Genomic DNA, 22,615 nt, shown 5'->3' with positions numbered 1-22,615 from the left:
TGAAGCTAAGCTACACCTATAATTTTTCTATTTCCTCAATTTGTTCTTCATGAACACACTAACAAAATACACTTTAAAACAGTGGACATGAAAGTATTTAATTCAATAAATAAAACAGGTTACTTACCAATAATGCTGATTCTGACATATAAAAAAAGAGATAACCATGATTGCAATTATAGGGCTTAATCTGAGTAGAAAATTCTTGACAACTGAGTACTCAAGACCTGCTCTATGAGAGTTCTCTATCTAGAAACCCAAAAGTCTATGTAGTAATTCCTCACTGGATGAAATTACCAAGCAGAGCTCAGACTAGAAGACAGAAATACAATCTCATTTGTATCATGATTCACGATATTTCAAACAACAAAAATGCTTTAATTATGAGTTAGAAAATGTGTGTTATGGGGCCCCGGCATTGTGGCACAGCAGGTAAAGCTACCGCCTGTGTTACCAGCATTTCCATATGGGTGCTGGTTCAAGTCCCAGCTGCTCCACTTCCAATCCAGCTCCCTGCTGGATTTCCCTGGGAAAGCAGCAGAATATGGCCCAAATGCCTGGGCCTTTGCACACACGTTGGGGACCTAAAAGAAATTTCTGGCTCCTGGCTTGAGTCTGGCCCAACTCCAGCTGATGCAGCCATTCAGGAAGTGAAGCAGCAGATGAAAAATCTCTCTCTTCCTCTCTGTAACTGTGCCTTTCAAATAAATTTAAAAAGTAAATTTTTAAAAGAAAATATGTATTATATAATTCCGTCTATCCTATTTTAAATGTATATGTAATGCCATCTACTTCTAAACTGTCATGAGTGTCAAATGAAAAACTACATGAAATTGCTTTGTGAATTATGAAGCACTGTCGCTCCCCCCTCTTCGCGGAGGAACGACACAGGACCCTGCGCTGCTCTTTTGTCTGCTGGTTCTTCCCGGGTTGGATGCCGGATCCTTCCACCTCCGTGGAAGGGCGGCTCCCCCTGCCACTTTCCCCACTTCCGCGGGGGAGCGGCACACCGTCGGCCGGCTCTCTCGGGGGCTGCTCAGATGTTCCTCCAGGTGTTCCTGGTGCATGTTGTCTCCTCCTTTATAGTCCTCTTCCACCAATCCCAACTCTGCTACCCACACGCCGAGCACGCTGCTCTCCTCCAATCAGGAGCAGGATCAGCTCCTGCAGGTTATTGGTCGAACTGGAGGCAGCTGTGTAAAAGTTGTTTACTCCTCTCCCAGCGCCATATTGTGGGAGAGCAGATGCATAGAATAAGTCTTAATTCCAGTAACTTAGTCTAGTCCGAGTTGCTCCCCAAAAAGCACAAAATCTATCCCTAGTCCTAGAGTTTTTCTGGCCTCTTGAAAGAAATCATTTTGATCATTGGGCAAAGTAGATTCTAAGGTAATCAATATATATGAACTGACACATTATCTCTATGTAACTTCCTTGATAAAAAATATCAAATGTTTCATTAACTAGAAAATAAGCACATTGCAACCAAAGGACATATTTAGCATCATCAGCATTTTCAGAGAACTAAGTTTAAAAGTTACAATTCTTAGAAATATCTTTAATATGGCTTAAAAATAAGATTCTCACCTGGAAAATACTTGAGTAATATACTTGTATACCAGAGCAAAACATAAGATTCTCCCTGGAGAGTACATAAGCAATACACTTACATGTTCATTATCTAGAAACTTAAAAATTGGTTTAAATGTTAACAATCTGTTATCAACGAGTTCATCTTAGCAAGGTCTTAGCAAGACCTCAGAAATCCAGAAACCCTAAATTTGACCTTTCATATGTATGTTTATAATTAATTAATTATAATTAATTAATGTTTATAATTAGTGCCAAAGATCCTTAAATGAAGCTATCCAAGCCCTGTCAATATAAATTTAAGTAATTTTACACAATGAGAATTCAAGGTAGCTGGTTTGAGTCTCAAGGCTCCACTTACAATCCAGCTCCCTGCTAATGGCATGGAAAAAGCAGTAGAAAGCTCAATTGCTTGGACCCCTGCACCCACATGGGAAACCCAAATCAAGTTTCTGACTCTGGCCTGGCTCAGGCCCACCGTGCAGCCATCTAGGGAATGAACCAGCAGAGAGAACTCTCTCTCTTTCTGTGTCTCCCTCTGTCTCTTTAACTCTTTCAAATAAATAACTAGGTCTCTTTTTTCTTTTAAGATCTATTTATTTGAAAGGCAGAGTTACAGAGAAATACACACACACACACACACACACACACACACACACACAGAATGAGAAAGAGATCTTCCATCCACTGGTTCACTCCACAGATGGCTGCAATGGCTGGAGCTGGACTCATCCAAAGCCAGAAGCAAGAAGTTTCATCCAGGTCTCCTACATGGATGCAGGGCCCCAAGGACTTGGGCCATCTTCCGCTACTTTCCCAGGAGCATTAGCTGAGAGCCAGACTGGAAATGGAAGAGCTGGGACTTCAACTGGTGCACACATGGGGTGCTGGCACTGCAGGCAACAGCTTTACTGGTTATGCAATGGTGCCAGCCCCATAAATAAATATTTTAAAATAAAGAAAATGAAAATTTATTTTCCAATGATTCCTTTTTTAACTGGATGAAATGCTCTGAACTTCAAAGCCCAGGACCTGAAATCATCTTTATTTATATTTCCTAGAGAGAACTTCAAAACTTAAGAGATTAATTTCAATGCTTCTGATTCAAAATCAGCAAAAGCATACTTCCAAACAGAAAGGCAATCATAGGTAAGTGCATGATCTCAGTCAAGCCATTCAGACCACAAAGGGAGTGACTAGGTATTATCTACCACTCCAACATGACAACAGAAAGCTTTAAGATAAAGTGCATTTCTTTTGATCCCCACATTCTAATCTCTGAGAAGGCCTGTCTAGTAAAATAATCCACAGCTTGGAATCTTGCCAGAGAAAAAGATACTCTCTAGTCCCTTGATCGCAGTCAGGTTATCCACTTGGAAAAATAAATATATAAAAGCTCATATGAGTGTATGTGCTAGAGAAGAGGAATGGCACTGACAGAGACAACAGGGTAAGTAAGCATCCAGAATACCTGCAGATTCCCCTCCCTGGCCTATGGCCTAATTTACCATAAATCAAGTCAAAGTTCAGAATCCTACACACAGCATCATTTCAAATATTTACAAGTAATAAGATAACACTATATGTGATATGACTACAAGCATGATGAATAAATTGTAAACTGAATATTAGGAAAGAATGCTGCTGATTAAATTATAATTGATGGCTTAAAGGGGTGTTTCAATTAAAATAAGGTTGTTATGTTTACATCGCTGAAGAAAACTATGACATACTCATTATTTTGCATTAATGATCTATTTTTAAAACTGGCTATCATTAAGTACACTCATTCAGTACTGGTAGATACTGGGCAATACTCAATCCCAGTTTCAAAAGGTAATTATCCAGAGAATTTTCTAGCACAGGGAAAACACGGGAAAAAAATATTTGACAGCCTGTATACATGTCTTGTCTGTGTACAACAGAATAATAATCCATCTACACTAAGTGCTTTCCTTTTTTTTTTTTTTTTTGCTTTGTTTTTTAACAGTAAGTGCCTTTTAGCATCATTCGAGACTTGAAAGCACTTGATAGGCATAACACTATGCTATTTTTAACAATGACAACTCAGTTAAGTGCCAACATTACAGTCAGTCATTGGAGTTCCAGATTAAAAAAATATATGAATAAGAGCCTGCATTGTGGCACAGTGGGTAAAGCTACCGCTAGTGACACCAGCATTCTATATAGGAGCCAGTTTGTGTCCCCACTGCTCTACTTCCAATACAGCACCATGCTAATGGCCTGGGAAAAGCATGGAGGATGGCCCAAGTGTTTAGAACCCTGCCACACACGTGGGAGACCCAAATGAAGCTCTTGGCTCACGGCTTCAGCCTGTCCCAGTGCTGGCAGTTACAGCCACCTGGGGAGTTTACAAGTGGATGGACGATCTCTCTCTCTCTCTCTCTCTGCCTCTAACTCTTTCAAACAAATAAATAAATAGATCTTTAATATCAATATAGGATTGGAGTCACAGGGTAAGAAAATGGGACGTTACTAAATAAGAGTACATCTGATCAAATACGCTGTTCCCAATTTTCCTTATCACTGAAAAACTAATTATGATGCTCCCTCTCCATCTCATTTTCCCCCATTTGCTTCCTTTGAAAAAAGGAAAAGTTAAAAATGAAGTGTCAAAGATGTGAGCTTCAATAATTTTGAAGCAAGGCCAAAAAAGCAAAAATGAGTGACTTCTTTTGTTCAAAATTACCCAATGAGGCATTGAAAATACTATATGAAAGAAGTAAGTAGCACCCAAATTCCAAAGGACTCTGCATATCCAAAAGAACCCATGGAACTGTACTGCTGTCATCCACAAAGGGTTATTAATGTGGAACATCACCTTTTAAATGTTATGGCTATTAGTTTTAGAAAACTGTGGCAGAAGGGAGCATTGCGGGCACCATCTTGCGGTGAGGATGGTTCTGCCCTGGTCCGCTCCTTGCAACTACACTGAGGGGAACCAGGCAGGTGCTTAGCATCTGTAATGTGTTCTATTACAAATGCCCCACAATAAGGTAATTATGTGAGAAAATAATAAATGTGTCAATCTTCCCAGGGGGGTGGGGAGAAAATTGCTTTATGAAAACACCAATCTTCAGAAATCCCATCAAGGGGCTGGCACTGTAGAATAGCAGGTTAAGCCACCACTTGTGTAGTCCCATATCAGACTGATGGTTCTAGTCCTGGCTGCTCTGCTTCAAATTCAACTTCCTGCTAATGTGCCTGGGAAGGCAGTAGAGAATAGTCCAAGTAATCTGGCCCCTGCAGGAGGCTAAAGTGGAATTCCTAGCTCCTAGCTTCAGCCTGGCCCAGACAGACCTGGCCTTTCAAAAAATATTTATTCTCACCAGGTGGTCTTTTTACAAAAAAAAAGTAATAATATAGTGAATTATTAGAAAAATATATTCCAGAATTAAAAACTAGCCAGAGCTTAGGATAGCATCTCTTTTGCTAAAGTAACAATAAAAAGCAAATAGCAAAATAGATAAAATATAATTTTGTAAAAATTCGCACTGCTTGAGATTTTGGTATTTCCCCAAGACATATGACTGTTTCCTTGCACCTGCAGATAAATATCTCTACTTTTGAAAACTGATAACTAAAAAGGGTGGATATCTGACATAATGGTTAAAATGCAGGTTAAGACACCTGCATCCTACATATGAGTGTCTGGGTTCAATGCCCAGCTCCAATTCCTGACTCCAGCTTCCTACCAATGCAGACTCTGGAAGGCAGTGGTGATGGCTCAAACTGGCCCCAACTCAGCTACTGTAAGCATTTGGGAAGTAAATGAGAGAATGGGAGCTCTCTCTTTCTCTGTCCACCAAATAAATAAGCAACTACAAAACAAAAACCTGAAACTATTATGAACAGCAATGACTCCATTTACTCCTATCTGAAAAAAAAAATTCATTTATAAGCTGTTTTTTCTATCTCAAATTGGACTTCAAGCATATCAAATACATGGGACTCCTAACATTTTCCCAAGTATATTTATAAGATTCTCAGATAAAAATATCACTTAAAAAAGCACCCAATGGGCCAGTGCTATGGCGTAGCAGGGAAAGCCACCACCTGCAGTGCTGGCAACCCATATAGGCACTGGTTGGAGACTTGGCTGCTCCACTTCCAATCCAGCTACCTGATAATACACCTGAAAAAGCAGCAGAAGATGGTCCAAGTACTTGGACCTCTGCACCCACATGGAAGACCCGGAAGAAGCTCCTGGCTCCTGGCTATGGATTGGCTCAGCTCTGGCCATTGTGGCCATTTGAGGAATAAATCAGCAGATGGAAGATCTCTCTCTCTCTGCCTTTCAAACAAATAGACAAATCTTTTTTAAAAAAATACTCAAGAATTAGACCTATGCTCAAAGGCTATCAAGGACCATACACAAATCTGAATTATTTATATTATACACAAAAAAGAATAGTACATCCCATAACCAAGATTTAATACTTTGATCTGAACACACCAAGTCTAGCAACTGTCACAACAAAAAAACATCAGAAAAGTTCCTCAAATCAAAGTATTTTTGCACAGGTGAATGATCTGTGATTCTGATTCAAAGTCTACCCGGGGCGGGGGGGAACCACATTTGGCACAGTGGTTAAAACATTGCTTAGGGCTTAGGATGCCTGCATCCCATATCGGAGTCTCCTGGGTTAAATCCTGGCTCTGCTTCTCATGCAGCTTACAGCAATGAGCACCCCAGAAGGCAGCAGGTGATGACAGGTACTTGAATCACTGTCACCCACAGGGGAGACACAGAATGAGTTCCAGTCTCCTGGCTTTGGCCTGGCCCAACCTTAACTGTTGAGAGCATTTGGCACTCAAGTTCTCTCTCGCTCTCTCTCTCTCTTTCAAACAAACAAATTATATATATATTTCTGTTAAACAAACAAAATAAAAAGCCTACCCTATAGGAATAAGGATGATTAACTTATTATGTAAGCCTGTGTTTTCTATTGTTGCTCATAGTTTTTATGGTAAGTACTTTGTGTTACAGTTCTTCTGGATCATTAGATACAGTTGGCTCAAATACATTTACATTAGTGCCCAGAATACCTTAAAGTGAAACTGTGAAAAATTTGGACACAAAATTCCTTATAACAAAGGTACCTAATGCAAAGATTGAGGCAATGATTTTTGAGATAGTCTTCTCTCATCCTCAAAATCAGGAAAACCTATGTTAAATGTTTTATGTTAACTACATAGTAGACAACTTGTTACTATGCTAATTACAATATACAACTACCTGTCACAGTTTTAAAAGTAACATCTACCTCTGTAAATCACAAATGTCAAAGATAAAAGCAGATTTCTAGGGGCCAGCACTGTAGCACAGTGGGTAAAGCCACTACCTGCAGTGCCGACATCCCGTATGGGTGCCGGTTTGTTTCCTGCTAATAAGCACCCTGGGAGACAGCAGGTGATGTCTTGGGTAATTGGGTCCCTGTCACCCATAAGGGAGACAAGATAAAGTGCTGAGCACGAGGCTTTGGCCTTGCCTAACCCCAGCTTTTGCAGTCATTTGGTGAGTGAACCAGTAGATGGGAGCTCTCTCTCTGCCTTTCAAATAAATAAATATTACTTCTAATATTTTTTTAAAAAACACTACTAATACACAATTATGGATAGTGAAAACTTGGGGAATAAGAAACAAAGCAGAATTCATGGTTACCATATTTACACATACTCTTTGTTGTGTTTCAGTGCCACATGATCTGATTCAAAGTAATAAACATCAGGATCATCATCTTCCTCTTCTGTAATGTGCTGATTGGCACTCTCTTTGGCAGATGGCAAATGTCCAATATTGAGTCTTGCTTCTGAGGATGGCTTACTTAGTCCATCACTTCCGTAATTTTGAGAGTCACAACATTTATCTTTTTCATTTTCAGAAATTTCATCAGGATTTGTGAGAGACTCACTTACATTATCACTAACAGTTGGATTTGTTTCAGTGGGACTAAGATTATTCTCCTCAAATTGTCCATTTTCTCTGCAAGGAGAACTGTTTTTAGTGGGACTACCTCTGGGTACCGCCCTTCGTGGTGAAGTTCTCAAGGTATAGCGATGTTCTTGAGGTTCTGATAAAGACATCATTTGAGCTGAAACACAGTCTAGAACAGAAGATGGTTCTGATTCTCCAGAGACTGGTGTACTTTCAAGAGCTGTGTCCAAGACGTTATTGGTGTTTTCGTTACACTGCTCTTTTGAGGCATTGCTATCTCCCACCACATCTACTTCTTCCTCAGAATCCCTTAAAGATGACTGAATTTCAGAAACAGGGCCTGTAGCTGGCTCAGTAGTCAGCTGATTAACATGTTCCACAGGCAGGCAGGCAGTTACTATTTTGTGGTCCTCCAACTTGACCTGCACTTCTGAATTTGTGCAAGGCACGTTATGGTCTACGTAACTGTCCTCCTTCCTACTATCAAGGAACATTGAAGTTTGGGTTTCCGAATCCCCATTTTCAGTTACTGATTTTTCCTGCAACACATAGGAACCAGTGCTATTTTGCTTAGTGTTCCCATCAGGCTGACAGTCATCACAGTTTATAACAGCTGAATCACTGTCATCAACACCATTGACAGTCAAATAGCCTGTGATTTCTTCAACTATTGCAGAATTAAGCGGCCCTTGCTCACTGAGATTCACCTTTTTAATTTCCCTTTTCTCACAATCATCCAGTATAAGACATCGACAAGCTCGTTTCGTCCCTTGAAAATCTGCATCATTGTCCACTACTGTACTCCTCTGTTCTACTGACTCCTTCTCTGATTTTATAGGTGAATCTTCCTCTGAACTGTTTGGTGCTTCAGATCTAAGACAACGCTTAATTCTTTTTAAAACTGGTGAAACAGGTTCTGTTTGCTTTCTCTCACAATTTTCTACAGCCTGCCTTTCTAAGTTATCCTTTTCTGAAGAAGACAGTCCTCTTTTCCTAGGGCTTACCCATGACTCCCGAGCACTTTGCTGTTTTAAATCAGTGGTTCTTCCATTGTTGTTTCCTTTCTGAATTTGCACAGGCTCTGGTCTCTTCTTTGGTGATCTTGATCGTACTTGAGAATGAGAAGAGATTTCTTCAGGGTGAGCAATGCTACGATTCCTTAAAGTTCTACCACAAAAAGATTCATCCAAGCCGTTTAACCCCACTGTTGATCTTGTAACACGAGTAGATCGGGAAGCAGCCATACTATGGCAAGTCCCTACATTACGGTCATCATGATCCACTCATTGGGAAACCTTCAAAAATGTAAACAAAATAATGAGAAAAAGGTAATAGTTAATATACCTAAAACAAAAGTACAAAGCTATAACTTTTAATCCAAGTATAGCCAATATTAATAAATTACATAATAAAATATTAACATTCCCAATATTATTAATGACAGCTAACAATTTTATGGCACTTAATGTGTTCTGGGAATCATTCTGTTTTACGTAAGTTAATTTGCTTAAGCTTCACAATAATTCAGATAAGTTCTATCATCCCTACTTTACAAATGAGGAGACAGGCACAGATAGTTTGAGCAGTATATGTAAGTTCACACAGCTAGAAAGTTATATGGCTAGAAAACATCCTCTCAACTTGCCTCATTGCGTATCTGTCTCTCAGACACAAAGTATTCGTAAAAGATCAATCTTAAAGATGGAATTTCATTTTGATTATTAAAATAATCTTCACAGCAGCAACCTTATAAAATCTATTCCAAGTATTTCTGATGTTTACTCAAAATATTTCCGAGATGTAGAAAAAGGCAGGCTCTACTCTTTTTAACTCACTCTAACTAAAATGAGTTTCAGGTTAAAAGAGTTTCAACCTAAACTCTTTGGCATCCAAAAAATCTGTGGCAGCAACAGAAATTTTTGTAATTAAACAGAATAGAAATCACAATTCTAGCTTATATTTGCTAAGGACAAAGCAAAACAAACCCAAGATTTCCTAGTTTCTAGCCATAATGTCATAAATCAGCAAGTGAAAGGAAGTGTTGTAAAAAAGATAGAAGATGGAAAAGAATATACTGAGGCAAATATTTACATTTAAGAAAGCAACTATAACCCCACCTTTTCCTTCTCAGAACTAGTATAAATAATGCATGCCAACTTCAATGTGCAATTTGGGCAATGAGCAAGTTTTCTCATATGGTTAGTTGGTGTTTCTAAGACAAAAATGACAGGATATTGAAAACTGCCCTGCTTGACCCACTTGGATAAACTTTGAACAATTTAGTGATATTTTCCAAAAGCTCTCCCAGTTAAGCAGAACAAAGAAACTATTAACATTTCAAGTCTCTATTCCCTTACTCTTTTTCTGTTAGCCTTTCATAGGGTATCAGCTACTTCACTGCGTAACTCTGAATGGGATACCAGATGATTAGAGAAAGAAGCAAATAATGGTTGCAAGTATACAGTTTGATAATCTCCTTCCTCTTCTTGCCTTTTGTCATCTCTCCTCTCATATAACCCTCCAAATACCATTCTATATCATCTGCCCCTGCAAATCTAATCCTTTGCTTCAATTAGAAGTATCTAACAAGTGACAGGTTAGAACTACAAAGACAAAGCAAAATGCTACCACATACAAAAAAGAAACATTACAGGAAATTGTCTCCCTGTTTCTTCCCTGCTGATACATGAATCAAGTAAAAAGTACCCTGTAAAATATGTAAGTTGGTTGAATAAGTTTAGTTTGAAAGTATGGCAAAAAATTTTAATCAACGATTTTAAGAAGTCTTACAAGACTCATAGAACCAGCCCTGGAATTAACATACAATTAATTGTTCTAGAAACATGTCATAGCAATCAAAAGAACAATAGTATGGCCCACTTATGAGAACTTAGAAACATTTTCCTTACAGTAAACTCCTTCTATTTGGGGATTCATTAAAGGGACTCTGACATGCAATTCTATTTTGCTAACATAGTCAATATTACAGTCTTTCTGGTTTTATTCACAGGTATTAAACACTGCAATAAATTTCTACTTTTAATTTTAAAAAAAGTTAAACTTCAAATGATGTCTTAAAAGAACACAAACAGAAAAATTCTAAAACATAATTTATTTGTTTCAGGTACCCAAATCTTAACTCTAAAATTCGAAGGTTATTGATTTTTAAATATGAAATACCTGTATAAATATATACAGAAAACATAAAAGCTATAAGCTACTTTAAAAATGTAAACACAAATCTTTAATTTAATGTAAAATTAATTGTATTTATAATTTATGTTTCAGATATACTACTGGCAGAAGTAACACTTTATAGACATACACAAAAATGAATCTATTATCAATTACTTTTTAAAATGAAACGTCAATTAGGGGCCAGCATTGCAGCATAGCAGGTAAAGCCACTGCCTGCAATGCCTGCATTCCATACGGTCCTGGGCACTGGTTTGAGTTCCAGCTGCTCTACTTCCAGTCGAGCTACCTGCCAATGTCCTCAGAAAAGCAGCAGACAACCAAAGTGTTTGGGTCCCTGCCACCCACATGGGAGAACCAGACAACACTCCTGGCTCCTGATTTCGGTCTGGCCCAGCACTGGCCATCGCGGCCATCTGGGAAGTGAACCAGCGAATGGAATATCTCTGTGTCTCTCCCTCTTCCTGTAACTCTTTCAAATAAATAATAAATCTTTTTTTTTAATAAAAAGTCAACTAAAGGCATATAAACGTTTAAATTTTTCCAACAGATTTCCCTAGCCACTCTTTTCTTTCTACACAAATCTGAATAAAAGCAAAATCTCTATCTCATAATACAAATTTCCCCCAAAGAGATTTTTTAGGTAAAATAAATCTATTGTTACTAGTATTCAGTATACTAATAAGGAGTATATATGTAAAAATCTATAAAATACTATGTACACTGATAGTCAATATTATTTACTTACCATTCCAGTGATTAAAATTAACATGGAAAGGTTAAATTTCAAAATTATGATTAAAAGACTAAACCTTTGTTTCTTCTCCCTAAAATTATTTTTATTCCATGTAAAAAATATAGTGAAGCCCAAGTTTTAGAGTTCTCAAATCCTGTACTATTAGTCCATATTTAAAGAGAATCTAATCTGTTTAATAATAACAAGGATTTTTTGTTTCCTATATTCTTCCAACTCAAAATGTGGCCTGAGAACCAGCATCATGGATATCTCTTGGAAGCTTGTTAGAAATGAAGAACAGCAGCCCTACCCCAAGACCTACCACTAAATCAGTTTCCCAAGTGATTGATAGAGATTTTAGGGTTTGACAGCACTATTTTAGAACACTGCACTAAGACAGAATTCTAACAGAAAGTACAGTCAGCAAGTTTCAAACTAAATTAGACCTATTTATAATGTACCAATTCCTTACTAGATACAAGTAGTAAAAAATTCATAAATAAGCCATGACCTAAGGAAGCACAAACTAGAGTACTATAAAAATCTCTTGACTGAAATTAACATATTTCATGCACTTAACAAAATAAATTAATTGATATTATGCAGATTTGAGTTAAGATTTTACCAATCTTCCCTCTGATAATTCTGATAATTTTTTCTTCTGTTGGAACATTTTCTTCCTATCTTTTACATTTTGGGTGAGCATATATAAAGGTACATATTTTCTATAGTTATCTGACAAACTGAAAGCAAAACTCCATTTTGAGAAAAGGGCTACCAAAAAAAGTAATAAAATTTTATATAAAGGGCCTAAAAATGTCTAGATTTTCTCAACATAATTTGCCATGCTTAGCAAACTAGTACATGCTAAAGCTGTTCGTTAGCTCTTTTTAGCTGCATAACACAATGTTACTAAGAAATCCATTGAAAATGTTTGGAGCACAAAATTATATATGTCTGACAAATATTAAGCTGCTAATGTATAGGAATGAACTCAGTTACATCTCAGAAAATATCCGTACTGTAACTAAACAGGAAAACCATAGCAAGCACCAATTTGAAACCAGAAATTTAATCACTCTAGTTTTAGAATCAAAGAAAACCACTATTTAACATATTTATATAGGCAAAACCCAATCTAGAAACTAGGCTGAAGTTTTTCCTATATGTCACCCACCAACTATTGAACAGTAGCACTTTCTGGAATACAGAGGGAAGCAAATGTGATCACTAAAATTAAACACCTTTTCCCTGCCTCCTAAATTTTCATCCTGCGGAAAGACACATCTGATATGCGTCTCTCAGTCAAATTTCAGTCTGTCCAAAATCCTACTCACAATTCCACATATTCCACCCACTTATCTGATGTTGAACTATCTGAATCTTTTACTCAATTCTAACTACATAATTCTCAGACATTATCTGCTGTGCTTCAGATTATTAATTTGCAGTCCCTGTGATCATATCTGTAGAACTGCATCAGTAAAAAGTAAAAATAAATATTACACAAAAACTGCTGTGGCTGGCACTGTGGCACAGTGGGTTAACGCCCAGGCCTTAAGTGCCAGCATCCCACATGGGCTCTGGTTAGAGTCCCAGCTGCTCCACTTCCGATCCAGCTCTCTGCTGTGGCCTGGGAAAGCAGTAGAAGATGGTCCAAGTCCTTGGGCCCCTGCACCTATGTGGGAGACCCAAAAGAAGCTCCTGGCTCCTAGCTTCAGATCAGCACAGCTAGGTCCGTTGTGGCCAATTGGGAAGTGAACCATCGCGTGGAAGACCCCTCCCCCCCTTCTCTCTCTGTGTAACTCTGATTTTCACATACATAAATAAATCTTCAAAAAAAAACCTGCCCAATCTAATGAAATAGTGCTCCAGCTATTGCTTTTATTAAAAAGAAAGAAAATAAGGAAAAGAAAAGAAAAAGAAAGAGAAAAAGGAAAAGATACCTCAAAAAGAATTCTAAACATAGTGCCTGAAGCCTTTTACATCTACTGTAATCACCAAAGTGCTATAAATTATTTTGGGAATTCAGGAGCTGGCAATCCTCCATTAACACCAATGTTTGAGTTGATATTATTATCTTATTTAGTTTTATTAAATGAACAATTTTTAGGAACCTAGTAACGATATAGCTATATACTTATGTAGACAATCAAAAGGAAAAGGAAAAACAAAGCAACTGAAGTGCCACCAATAATTGTTTTTCTAGTTGTCTAGAATATAAACATGAACTATCTAACCATGTTCAATCTATGCTTGTCATAATTCCTTTAAGACAAATCACTTCAGATATGCAATTACCACCAAATGCATAAGGTTAATAGCAGAAGAGTGAAACTTGGAGGCCTAACCATGTGATTAAACCTAAGGTTCTTAGTTGCCTCTTTGAGGTCCAGTAATAGGTACTGTGCTTTGTAAAGGAATTTCTGGGAGAATAGTACTGTGGCTTAAAAGATTCAGTTGCCACTTGCAGAGCACCGGTTCAAGTCCTGGCTACCCTGATTCCTATCTAGCTCCATACTAATGCGTCTGGGAATACAGCAAAGATGTCCTAATAGTCTGGGCCCCTGCCACCCATATGAGAGACCTGAATGGAATTTTGGCTCCTGGCTGCAGCCTGGACCAGCTCTGGGCATTGAAACCATTTGGGTAGTGAAATAGTAAATGAAATCTCTAACACTTTGCCTTTCAAAATGAATAATAAAATCTTATAAAAAGTAAAGGGATTTCTACTTTCTTCCCCAGTAAGAGACAGATATGGGGCCAGCACTGTGGTGTAGTGTGTAAAGCTGCCACCTGTAGTGCCTGCATCCCATATGGGCGCTGGTTCCAGTCCAGGCTGCTCCATTTCCAATCCAGCTTTCTGCTATAGCCTGACTCAAGTCCTGAACCTGTATGGGAGACCTGGAAGAAGCTCCTGGCTTCAGATCGGCGCAGCTCCAGCCATTGTGGCCAATTGGGGAGTGAACCGTTGGATGGATGAACTTACTCTCTCTCTCTCTCTCTCTCTCTCTCTGTCTCTGTCTCTCCCCCCTTCTCTCTCTCTGTGTAACTCTTTCAAATAAATAAATAAACATAAAAAAAGAGACAGATATGACAGATAAAGAGATAAATTGATCAATCTGGATAAATACACACTTAAAAAGACAGCTGGGAAGAAAGAGAAGTTAAAGAGTTTCACGTTGTTCCTTGAAATATTTAGGGTGTCAAAAACAGTTAATAGTTCGGATATCCCAATATACTCAGTCAATTCATTTATTTTTCTATTGGGAAAACAGCAGGAAAATATTTCATCCTTAACCCATTCCCTATGTTCCCATGCTCCTATAAGCAGCTAGGAAGACTATACAATTTCCCATAAAGGGAAAAAAAGTCTCCTTTCCTTACAAAACATTTTTTTTTTCAAAATAGAGTTGTGTTCACTACTGCAAAACTAAATAACTTACCTGTAAAACCAAAGATCTATCATTGTGGAAATATTATCTCTTTTCCTTATATCCTGAAGGAGCTGGCGCTACGATCTAGAATAGAGCTTAAGCATCAGGGTTTCAGACTCTCAGCTTCAGCCATGGAGAATACTAGAACCTTCTAAACTCCTTTTTTAAAATAAAATAATAAAAAGAAGAATTAAAAAAGAAAATTAACTTAAGCTAATTAAGATTCACTCCTATAACAAGAAGAACTAGCAGGTAACAGAATCGGTTCATGGTGACATCTCTGATGCCTCTGGACAACTCTGTTGCCTAAAGGATATTAAGAAACTGGGATAGGATTTTTAGAAACAAACAGAAAGAGCTTGATATATACCAAATCCTTATAACAACATTTGTTTGAGTCAAAATGTGCCTCAGCTCATCTCAGGAGACTGTTTTAACACATTATGTGTTTTTACAGTGATCTAAAGATCACCCTTGATATGATTTCTCATAATAGAAGTTATAATCTCTTACTCTTATTCTAGAGGACTTCCCAAAAGTTGGGCTTAAAATTTGTAAAAGCTTGGGATTGAGCAACAACAACAACAAAAAACCATTTAGGTAATACATACCAACTAAGTCTTCTATACTCAGAGGATAACCTTGATGCTTACTAAAAGTGCCATAACACTCAATCATCAAAGGAAATTTACTATTTTTAGCATATGGATTTTCAACAAGGAAAAAAAAAACAAGGATTTTCTGGTTTTAGTACCAAGTTAGCCTAATTATATTCCAAGTCTTGAAACAGTCTACTTAATTACAGTTTTACTGTAATAATGTACTATGATATCTTTCTCAGAGAACGTACAACCTGGCTGAACAGGTTATTATGAGTGCCAATATGAAAACAAGGAGGAACACCAGGAAAAAGACCAGCATTTATTTATGATGAACATTATGAGCACAAAAGTAGGTAATCTAGAAGTGATACTATTTTTAATAAAGGATTAAAATGTAAACATTGATGTAATATCAAATCTTGTAAACTAGAGTTATTTCCTTATAAAAACAGATCACTGCTTTAGTCAGCTCTAGGGGAACAGGGCTGATCTACAGATGCCACCTCTCCCAAATATGCCATGTAAATTGCTGAAAAAGCACAACAGGAAAACTATCTAAACAAAAACATTTAATACTAATTTTTAAAGTTATCTAAATTAACATCAGCAGCAGAAACATGGACAAAATAAAATCCTACCAAAAGTAACTCTAGACCTGAAAATTCACTCTACTGGAAACAAACACTCCAACTGACCACTCCTTTGCACCCAACCCTGATGCCTTTCACAAACATGGCAAAGCATTATATTATATTATATATAGTACACAATGGTGGTGGCAATTATCACAAGAAAAGATGATCCACAACTTAAAATGTGTCTCCGGGCATGCATGAATGTGCCCATTCTAATACTCCTTATTAAGTTCTAGTCAGTCATATTAGGATAGCTAAGTGATAAGGAGTCACTAACGATATATCATCCACTATGTATTTATAAGGCAAGAATATTTGTGACTGTTATTTTTCACGTAAGAATTGATACTTACAGCTGAGTTCTACCAGTAATAAGACAAAAAGGATCCTGTACATGTGTTTCTTAAAAGCCTAATACACTGAAAAAGAAACTTCAGTCAATTATTTCTAACTAACCCCACTTGGCTTTAATTAAGATTACAGTTTTTTCTTACCTTTTTAAAAGTGTTTCGCCTAGTATCTGAATCCCAAACGTCTGTATTTATCTGTCATCACTCTTAATGTCCATACATTGAGACTTCAGGTATTAATTATTTCTACGGTTCTACTAGCAAAACTTGGTATCTGTGAAGGAAAACCACAATATCATCACTATAGATGTGTTATTGTTTAGATTTGTGGATAAAAGTGATAAGATTTCTAAACATTTCTACAGCATAATTCATTTTCTAAACTTCACAAATAATTCCTACACTTAGCTAGGAAATACACGATATCTTCCACAGTCTAAGATGACTTGCTAACACTGTCCCAGGTTCTTATCAGAGAGTACTCACATAAAAGTTTGTTAAGTTTACTAAATTTAAGTCAAAATTCCTACGAGATGTGAAAGCTGACTACTAAGGTAGATATATCTCATTTCCCAAAATCTCTTAACTGTCCAGACATTAGTAGAAAAGTACACTTTTGCATTTTAAGACAGTATTAGGGAGGCCAGCGCCGCAGCTCACTAGGCTAATCCGCCACCTGAGGCGCCGGCACCCCGGGTTCTAGTCCTGGTCGGGGCTCTGGATTCTGTCCTGGTCACTCCTCTTCCAGTCCAGCTCTCTGCTGTGGCCCAAGAAGGCAGTGGAGGATGGCCCAAGTGCTTGGGCCTGCACCCACATGGAAAACTGGGAGGAGGCGCCTAGCTCCTGGCTTTGGACTGGCGCAGCGCACCAGCCATAGCAGCCATTCGAGGGGTGTACCAGCGGGAGGAAGACCTTTCTCTCTGTCTCTCTCTCTCACTAACTCTGCCTGTCAAAAAAAAAAAAAAAAAAAAAAGACAGTATTAGGGAATAAATCTATGCTGCGTGAGAATGATATAAGGGACTGATATTGTGATGCAGTAGGTTAAACCATGGTCTGCAATGCCAGCACTGTATGTTCAAGTCCTGGCTGATTCACTTCTGATCCTAATCGGGAAAGCAGTGGAAGTTGGCCAAAATGCTTGGGCCCCTGTCACCCGTGTGGGGGACCTGGAAGAAGCTCCTGGTTCCTGGCTTTGGATTGGCCCAGCTCCAGCCATTGTGGACCATTTGAGAATGAATCAGCAAAAGGAAGATCTTTCTTTCCCTCTCTCTCTCTCTCTCTGTAATTCTACCTTTCAAATAAGTAAATCTTAAAAAAATTTTTTTAAAAATTCATGACTACTTGAAATGTGATAACTTTTAAAGTAATCTTTTTGCTTTAGATTATTTCTCTGTAGGACAAATTTGTAAAAGGCATTCTGCAAGTAAATAAATTTAAAATGAATCAAGATGTAGCTATATAGACATTCCTTGAAAATAAGCTTCTTAAACAGACATCATTATTGATTACCAGTCTTGAGAAATACATTCATGTGATTATGATGATGACAAAACCTATTATATGAAATATTTCAATCAGATCAACTGTGGAAAAAATGAATTACAAAACAATGTTTCACTCATCTATACCAACGAAAGAAGCCTTTGTATGGCTTTCTAAAATGATTCTCCCCAGTGTATCACTCCAAATTCCTACACAATAAAAATTCTGTACGGAAACATAGAAAACCCAACTATTGTTTTATGGATAAAATTTGTCAATAATCTTTAATCTTCAGATATTTGCAAAAAAATTCACTGAAAGAGTAATTAAGAAACTCTTGAAGCCAGCACTGTGGCATAGCAGGTTAAGCCTCCACCTGTGACACCACCATCCCATATGGGCGCAGGCTCACGTCCCAGCTGCTCCTCTTCTGATCCAGCTTCCTGCTTACAGCTTGGGAAAGCAGTGGAAGATGGCCCAAGCCCTTGGGCCCTTGCACCTGCATGGGAGACCCAGAAGAAGATCCTGGCTCCCAGCTTCTGATCGGCTCAGCTCCGGTCACTGTAGCCATTTGGGGAGTGAACCAGTGGATGGAAGACCTTTCTGTCTCTCCCTCTATCGGTTACTCTACCTCTCAAATAAATAAAATCCTTTGAAAAAAAAAAAAAAAGATTGTCTTGACATCTCATCATAAGCAATGCAATTAAACTAGCCAAAAGCCTTACAGCACTTCACTGTGTTCATTTCATTCACAGTACAATTTGAACTTAGCCATTCTGCAAAAATGCTACATGCTTCCTAGAACAAAACAAGCTTGAATTAGGAAAATTAGTATTTTTCACTTCAATTATTTAAATTACCACAGTAACATACTTCCAGAAGTTTAAAAGACTTACTTTGTTTTTTAAAAAGCACACGAAATCAAAAACAAACTATTTAGGCCCTATTACCAAAGCCTTCTTATTTATGCCTTGCTACAGAGCTTTGCTTGTTTTCATGTACTAATAAAATTCGTTGACTATGCAAGCATTCAAAAGCAAATACAAAAAGCAATCTTCCCTAAAAAGAATTACTTTTTCTACTACTTGCAGTCTAACACTGGTACTATTGTGTTAAACTGATTATAGGATCTCAGATTCATGGCACACAAGAAAGACTACAGAAAATCTAAAAATAGTAAAAGTTCTAGTGATATACATAGAAGAATTATAAGCCATACAACTTACTACAAAAGTGAAACTGTTAACTCCAAGCTAAATGCAACCCAAACTATGAGACATTGAAGCTTTTAAAACAGCTTGGAAAAATTCAAAAGAAGGGTTATACTACAGCTTCATAGTGAGTACCTGATTCGTCAGTTATTATTATAAATGAAAATACTAAATATGTACACTTTACTATATGATTTTAAAAGAGACACAAAGAGACACTGAAAGCCAGTTGTAAAAAGCACTAAGATAACAGTGAAACACCTTTCCCAAACAATCAAGCTCTCAGTTACTTGATACAAAGATATCAACAAAATTTTTATTTGAGGGGTCAGCACTGTGGCAGCAGCCATCGCCCATGATGCCAGCATCCCACATAAATGCTGGTGAAGGCAGAACTTGATCCCAAGTGCTCTGATGTGGAAATATTGGCATCCTAAGCAGCAGCTTAACCTGCTGCACCACAACACCTGCCTTGTACACTTTTAAAGAATGAATTGTATAATATTCTAAGGATGAATCTTACAGAATTCTATATTTCTTTTAGGAAAGAATATTACAAATAACTTCATGGCAATAAATCCAACAATTTAGATAGAACAAATTCCTTAAAAAAACCACCAACTCCAAAAATTCATCCAAAGAAAAACGTTTAAATATCCTGAAAGATGATTGAATTCACAGTTGAAAATAGATAACAAAACTCCAAGCCAAGGGAAGTTCAGTGATGAATTCTGACTTTCCTACTGAGTGTACATTTATAGAAAATTATGACCAATTCCACATAAACGATTCAGAAAACAGAAGAATGCTTTCCAAACTTTTTATATGAAACAGCACTACTCTGATTCCAAAATCAGACACATGGGCCAGTATTGTGGCACAGCAGGTTAAGACGCCACCAGCATCCCATATGGGGGCAGTTCAAGTCTTCACCGCTCCACTTCCAAACCAGCTCCCTGCTAATGCACCTGGGAAAGCAGCAGAAGATGGTCCAAGTACTTGGACCTCTGTGATCTGCATGGGAGACCAGGATTGAGTTCCAGGCTCCTCGTTTCATGCTGGCCAGACCAGATTGTTGCAGCCATTAAATGTTATTCTATTTGAATTATTTTAGTCTATTCAAGAATTGCATAGAGGGAAACCAAATAATCCAACATACATTTTTAGAGCATTTTTGCTTCTGTGTGAATGTGAACTCAAAGTATAACAGAGGGCCAGCACTGTGATGCAGCAGGTTAAAGTCCTGGAACCAGTGCCTGCACCTCATGTGGGTGCCGGTTCAAGTCCTGGCTGTTCCTCCCAGCTCCCTGCTGATGCTCCTGGGAAAGCAGCAGAGGATGGAGAGGGTCCTTGGGCCCCTGCACCCACATGGGAGACCTGGAGGAAGCTCCCGGCTCCTGGCTTCAGATCAGCTCAGCTCTGTCTGTTGTAGTTATTTGGGGAGTGAACCAGCATATGGAAGTCCTTCTCTCTCTCTGACTCTAACTCTCTCTATGACTCTGTCTTTCAAATAAATAAAATAAATCTTAAAAAGAAAGTATAATGGGAAAGGAAACAAGTATATAATAATATTAATAATAAATCCAATTGAAAGAAGGAAGAAGAAAAAGATTAAGTAGGGGGCAGGCACTATATATAGTACAACAGGTTAAGGCGCCAGTTGGGAGCCCAGCACTCCGTATCAGAGTGCCTGGAATTGAGTCTCACCTCAGCTTCCAATCCAACTTCTTGCTAACATGCACCCAGAGAGGCAACAAATGATGGCTCCGTACTTGGGTCCCTCCCACCAAAAGGGAGACCTGTATGGAGTGCCTGTTTCTTGGGTTTGGCATGGCCCTATCCTGTCTTTGTAGGTATTTGGGTAGTGAATTAGCAGATCGAAGATATCTCTCTCTCTCTCACATACACACATACACGCACACACATTCTGTCTCTCACATGCACACATACTCTGTCTTTCAAATAAAAGTACATTTTAAAAAGTTTTAACAGGAGGCCAGTGCTGTGACACAGTAGGTTAAAACTCTGCCTACAGTGTAGGCCCCGGTTTGAGTCTCGGCCACTCCACTTCTAATCCAGCTCCCTGCTGATAGCCTGGGAGAACAGTGGAAGATGCCCCAAGTGCTTGGGCCCCTTGCATCCACATGGGAGACCCAGAAGAAGTTCCTGGCTCCTGGCTTCAGATCAGCCCAGCTTCAGCCATTCTGGCCATTTAGGAAGTGAACCAGCGGATGGACGACTTCTCCCTCTCAAATAAATAAATCTACCTTAAAAAAAAGTTTAGAGGCAGGCACTGTGGAGCAGCGGGTTAACACCCTGGCCTGAAGCACCGGCATCCCATATGGGCGCCTGTTCGATCCAGCTCTCTGCTATAGCCTGGGAAAGCAGTAGAAGATGGCCCAAGTCCTTGCGCCTCTGCACCCATGTGGGAGACCTGGAAGAAGCTCCTGGCTCCTGGCTTCGGATTGGCACAGCTCCAGCCGTTGTGGCCAATTGGGGAGTAAACCACCGAATGGAAGACATCTCTCTCTCTCTCTCTCTTCCTCTCCTCTCTCTGTGTAATTCTTTCAAATAAATAAATAAATCTTAAAAAAAAAGTTTAAACAGGAAAATGACATGATCCAACTTTTGTCTCTCATTCTCATCCATTCAACGAACATTAATTGTGACTGCCTATAGTGTTGACACTGTTCTAGGCGCTGGAAATGCAAAGGCAAACCAAAAGTTTCTGCTATCACAGAGCTTACATCTTACATACACAAATCAAATATACATTACATAAGGTAAGTAGGACAATGAAGATAGATGGGGTGGTCAGGGAACTCTCTAATGACCTAAAATCCAAACAGTGTTCATGCAGGGCCTGGTAGGTCACAGTAAGGACTTTGAACTCCATACTGAGAGAGATGAGAGCCACAGGAGAATTTTGGTCAAATAGTAACATGATTTGACATGTCAAAAGGATTATTCAGGCCGGCGCCGCGGCTCACTAGGCTAATCCTCCGCCTAGCGGCGCCAGCACACCGGGTTCTAGTCCCGGTCGGGGCGCCGGATTCTGTCCCGGTTGCCCCTCTTCCAGGCCAGCCCTCTGCTGTGGCCAGGGAGTGCAGTGGAGGATGGCCCAGGTGCTTGGGCCCTGCACCCCCATGGGAGACCAGGAAAAGCACCTGGCTCCTGGCTCCTGCCATCGGATCAGCGCGGTGCGCCGGCCGCAGCGCGCCGGCCGCGGCGGCCATTGGAGGGTGAACCAACGGCAAAGGAAGACCTTTCTCTCTGTCTCTCTCTCTCTCACTGTCCACTCTGCCTGTCAAAAAAAAAAAAAAAAAAAAAAAAAAAAAAAAAAAAAAAGGATTATTCAGACTGCTATGTGGAAAATAGTCTACAGACAGCAAAAGAATGGAAAAATGGAAGATAGTTTGC

General features: G+C 38.7%; 1 protein-coding gene across 36 annotated transcripts in view; it reads right to left on the bottom strand.

The window, feature by feature from the left end:
• Window positions 1-22,615, bottom strand: part of ZZZ3 (zinc finger ZZ-type containing 3) — a 110,203-nt gene that overhangs the window by 51,445 nt on the left and 36,143 nt on the right. For 17 of the 36 annotated variants that reach the window (XR_016210954.1, XR_016210955.1, XM_070078215.2 and 14 more), the window contains 3 exons: window positions 16,646-16,775; window positions 14,924-15,073; window positions 7,289-8,841 (listed from right to left, as the gene is read on the bottom strand). The exons of 2 other annotated variants lie outside the window; for them this stretch is intronic. Coding sequence is in view for 31 of the 34 variants with exons in the window: in XM_070078215.2 (XP_069934316.2) it covers window positions 7,289-8,790 (1,502 nt within the window). In the remaining 3 variants the exon portion in view is untranslated. Of the gene's footprint in view, window positions 1-7,273; window positions 8,842-14,923; window positions 16,571-16,645; window positions 16,803-22,615 lie in introns of all 36 variants that reach the window. 17 more of the 36 variants (XM_051857570.3, XM_070078233.2, XM_070078230.2 and 14 more) reach the window with 7 other exon arrangements.

The sequence above is a fragment of the Oryctolagus cuniculus genome, chromosome 7 (genome assembly GCF_051225735.1).
Source record: "Oryctolagus cuniculus isolate XC-2025 breed Fujian yellow rabbit chromosome 7, ASM5122573v1, whole genome shotgun sequence".
NCBI classification, from domain to species: Eukaryota; Metazoa; Chordata; class Mammalia; order Lagomorpha; family Leporidae; genus Oryctolagus; species Oryctolagus cuniculus.
The sequence above is the reverse complement of the archived record's forward strand: the minus strand, read 5'-3'. Positions and strand labels throughout refer to the sequence as shown.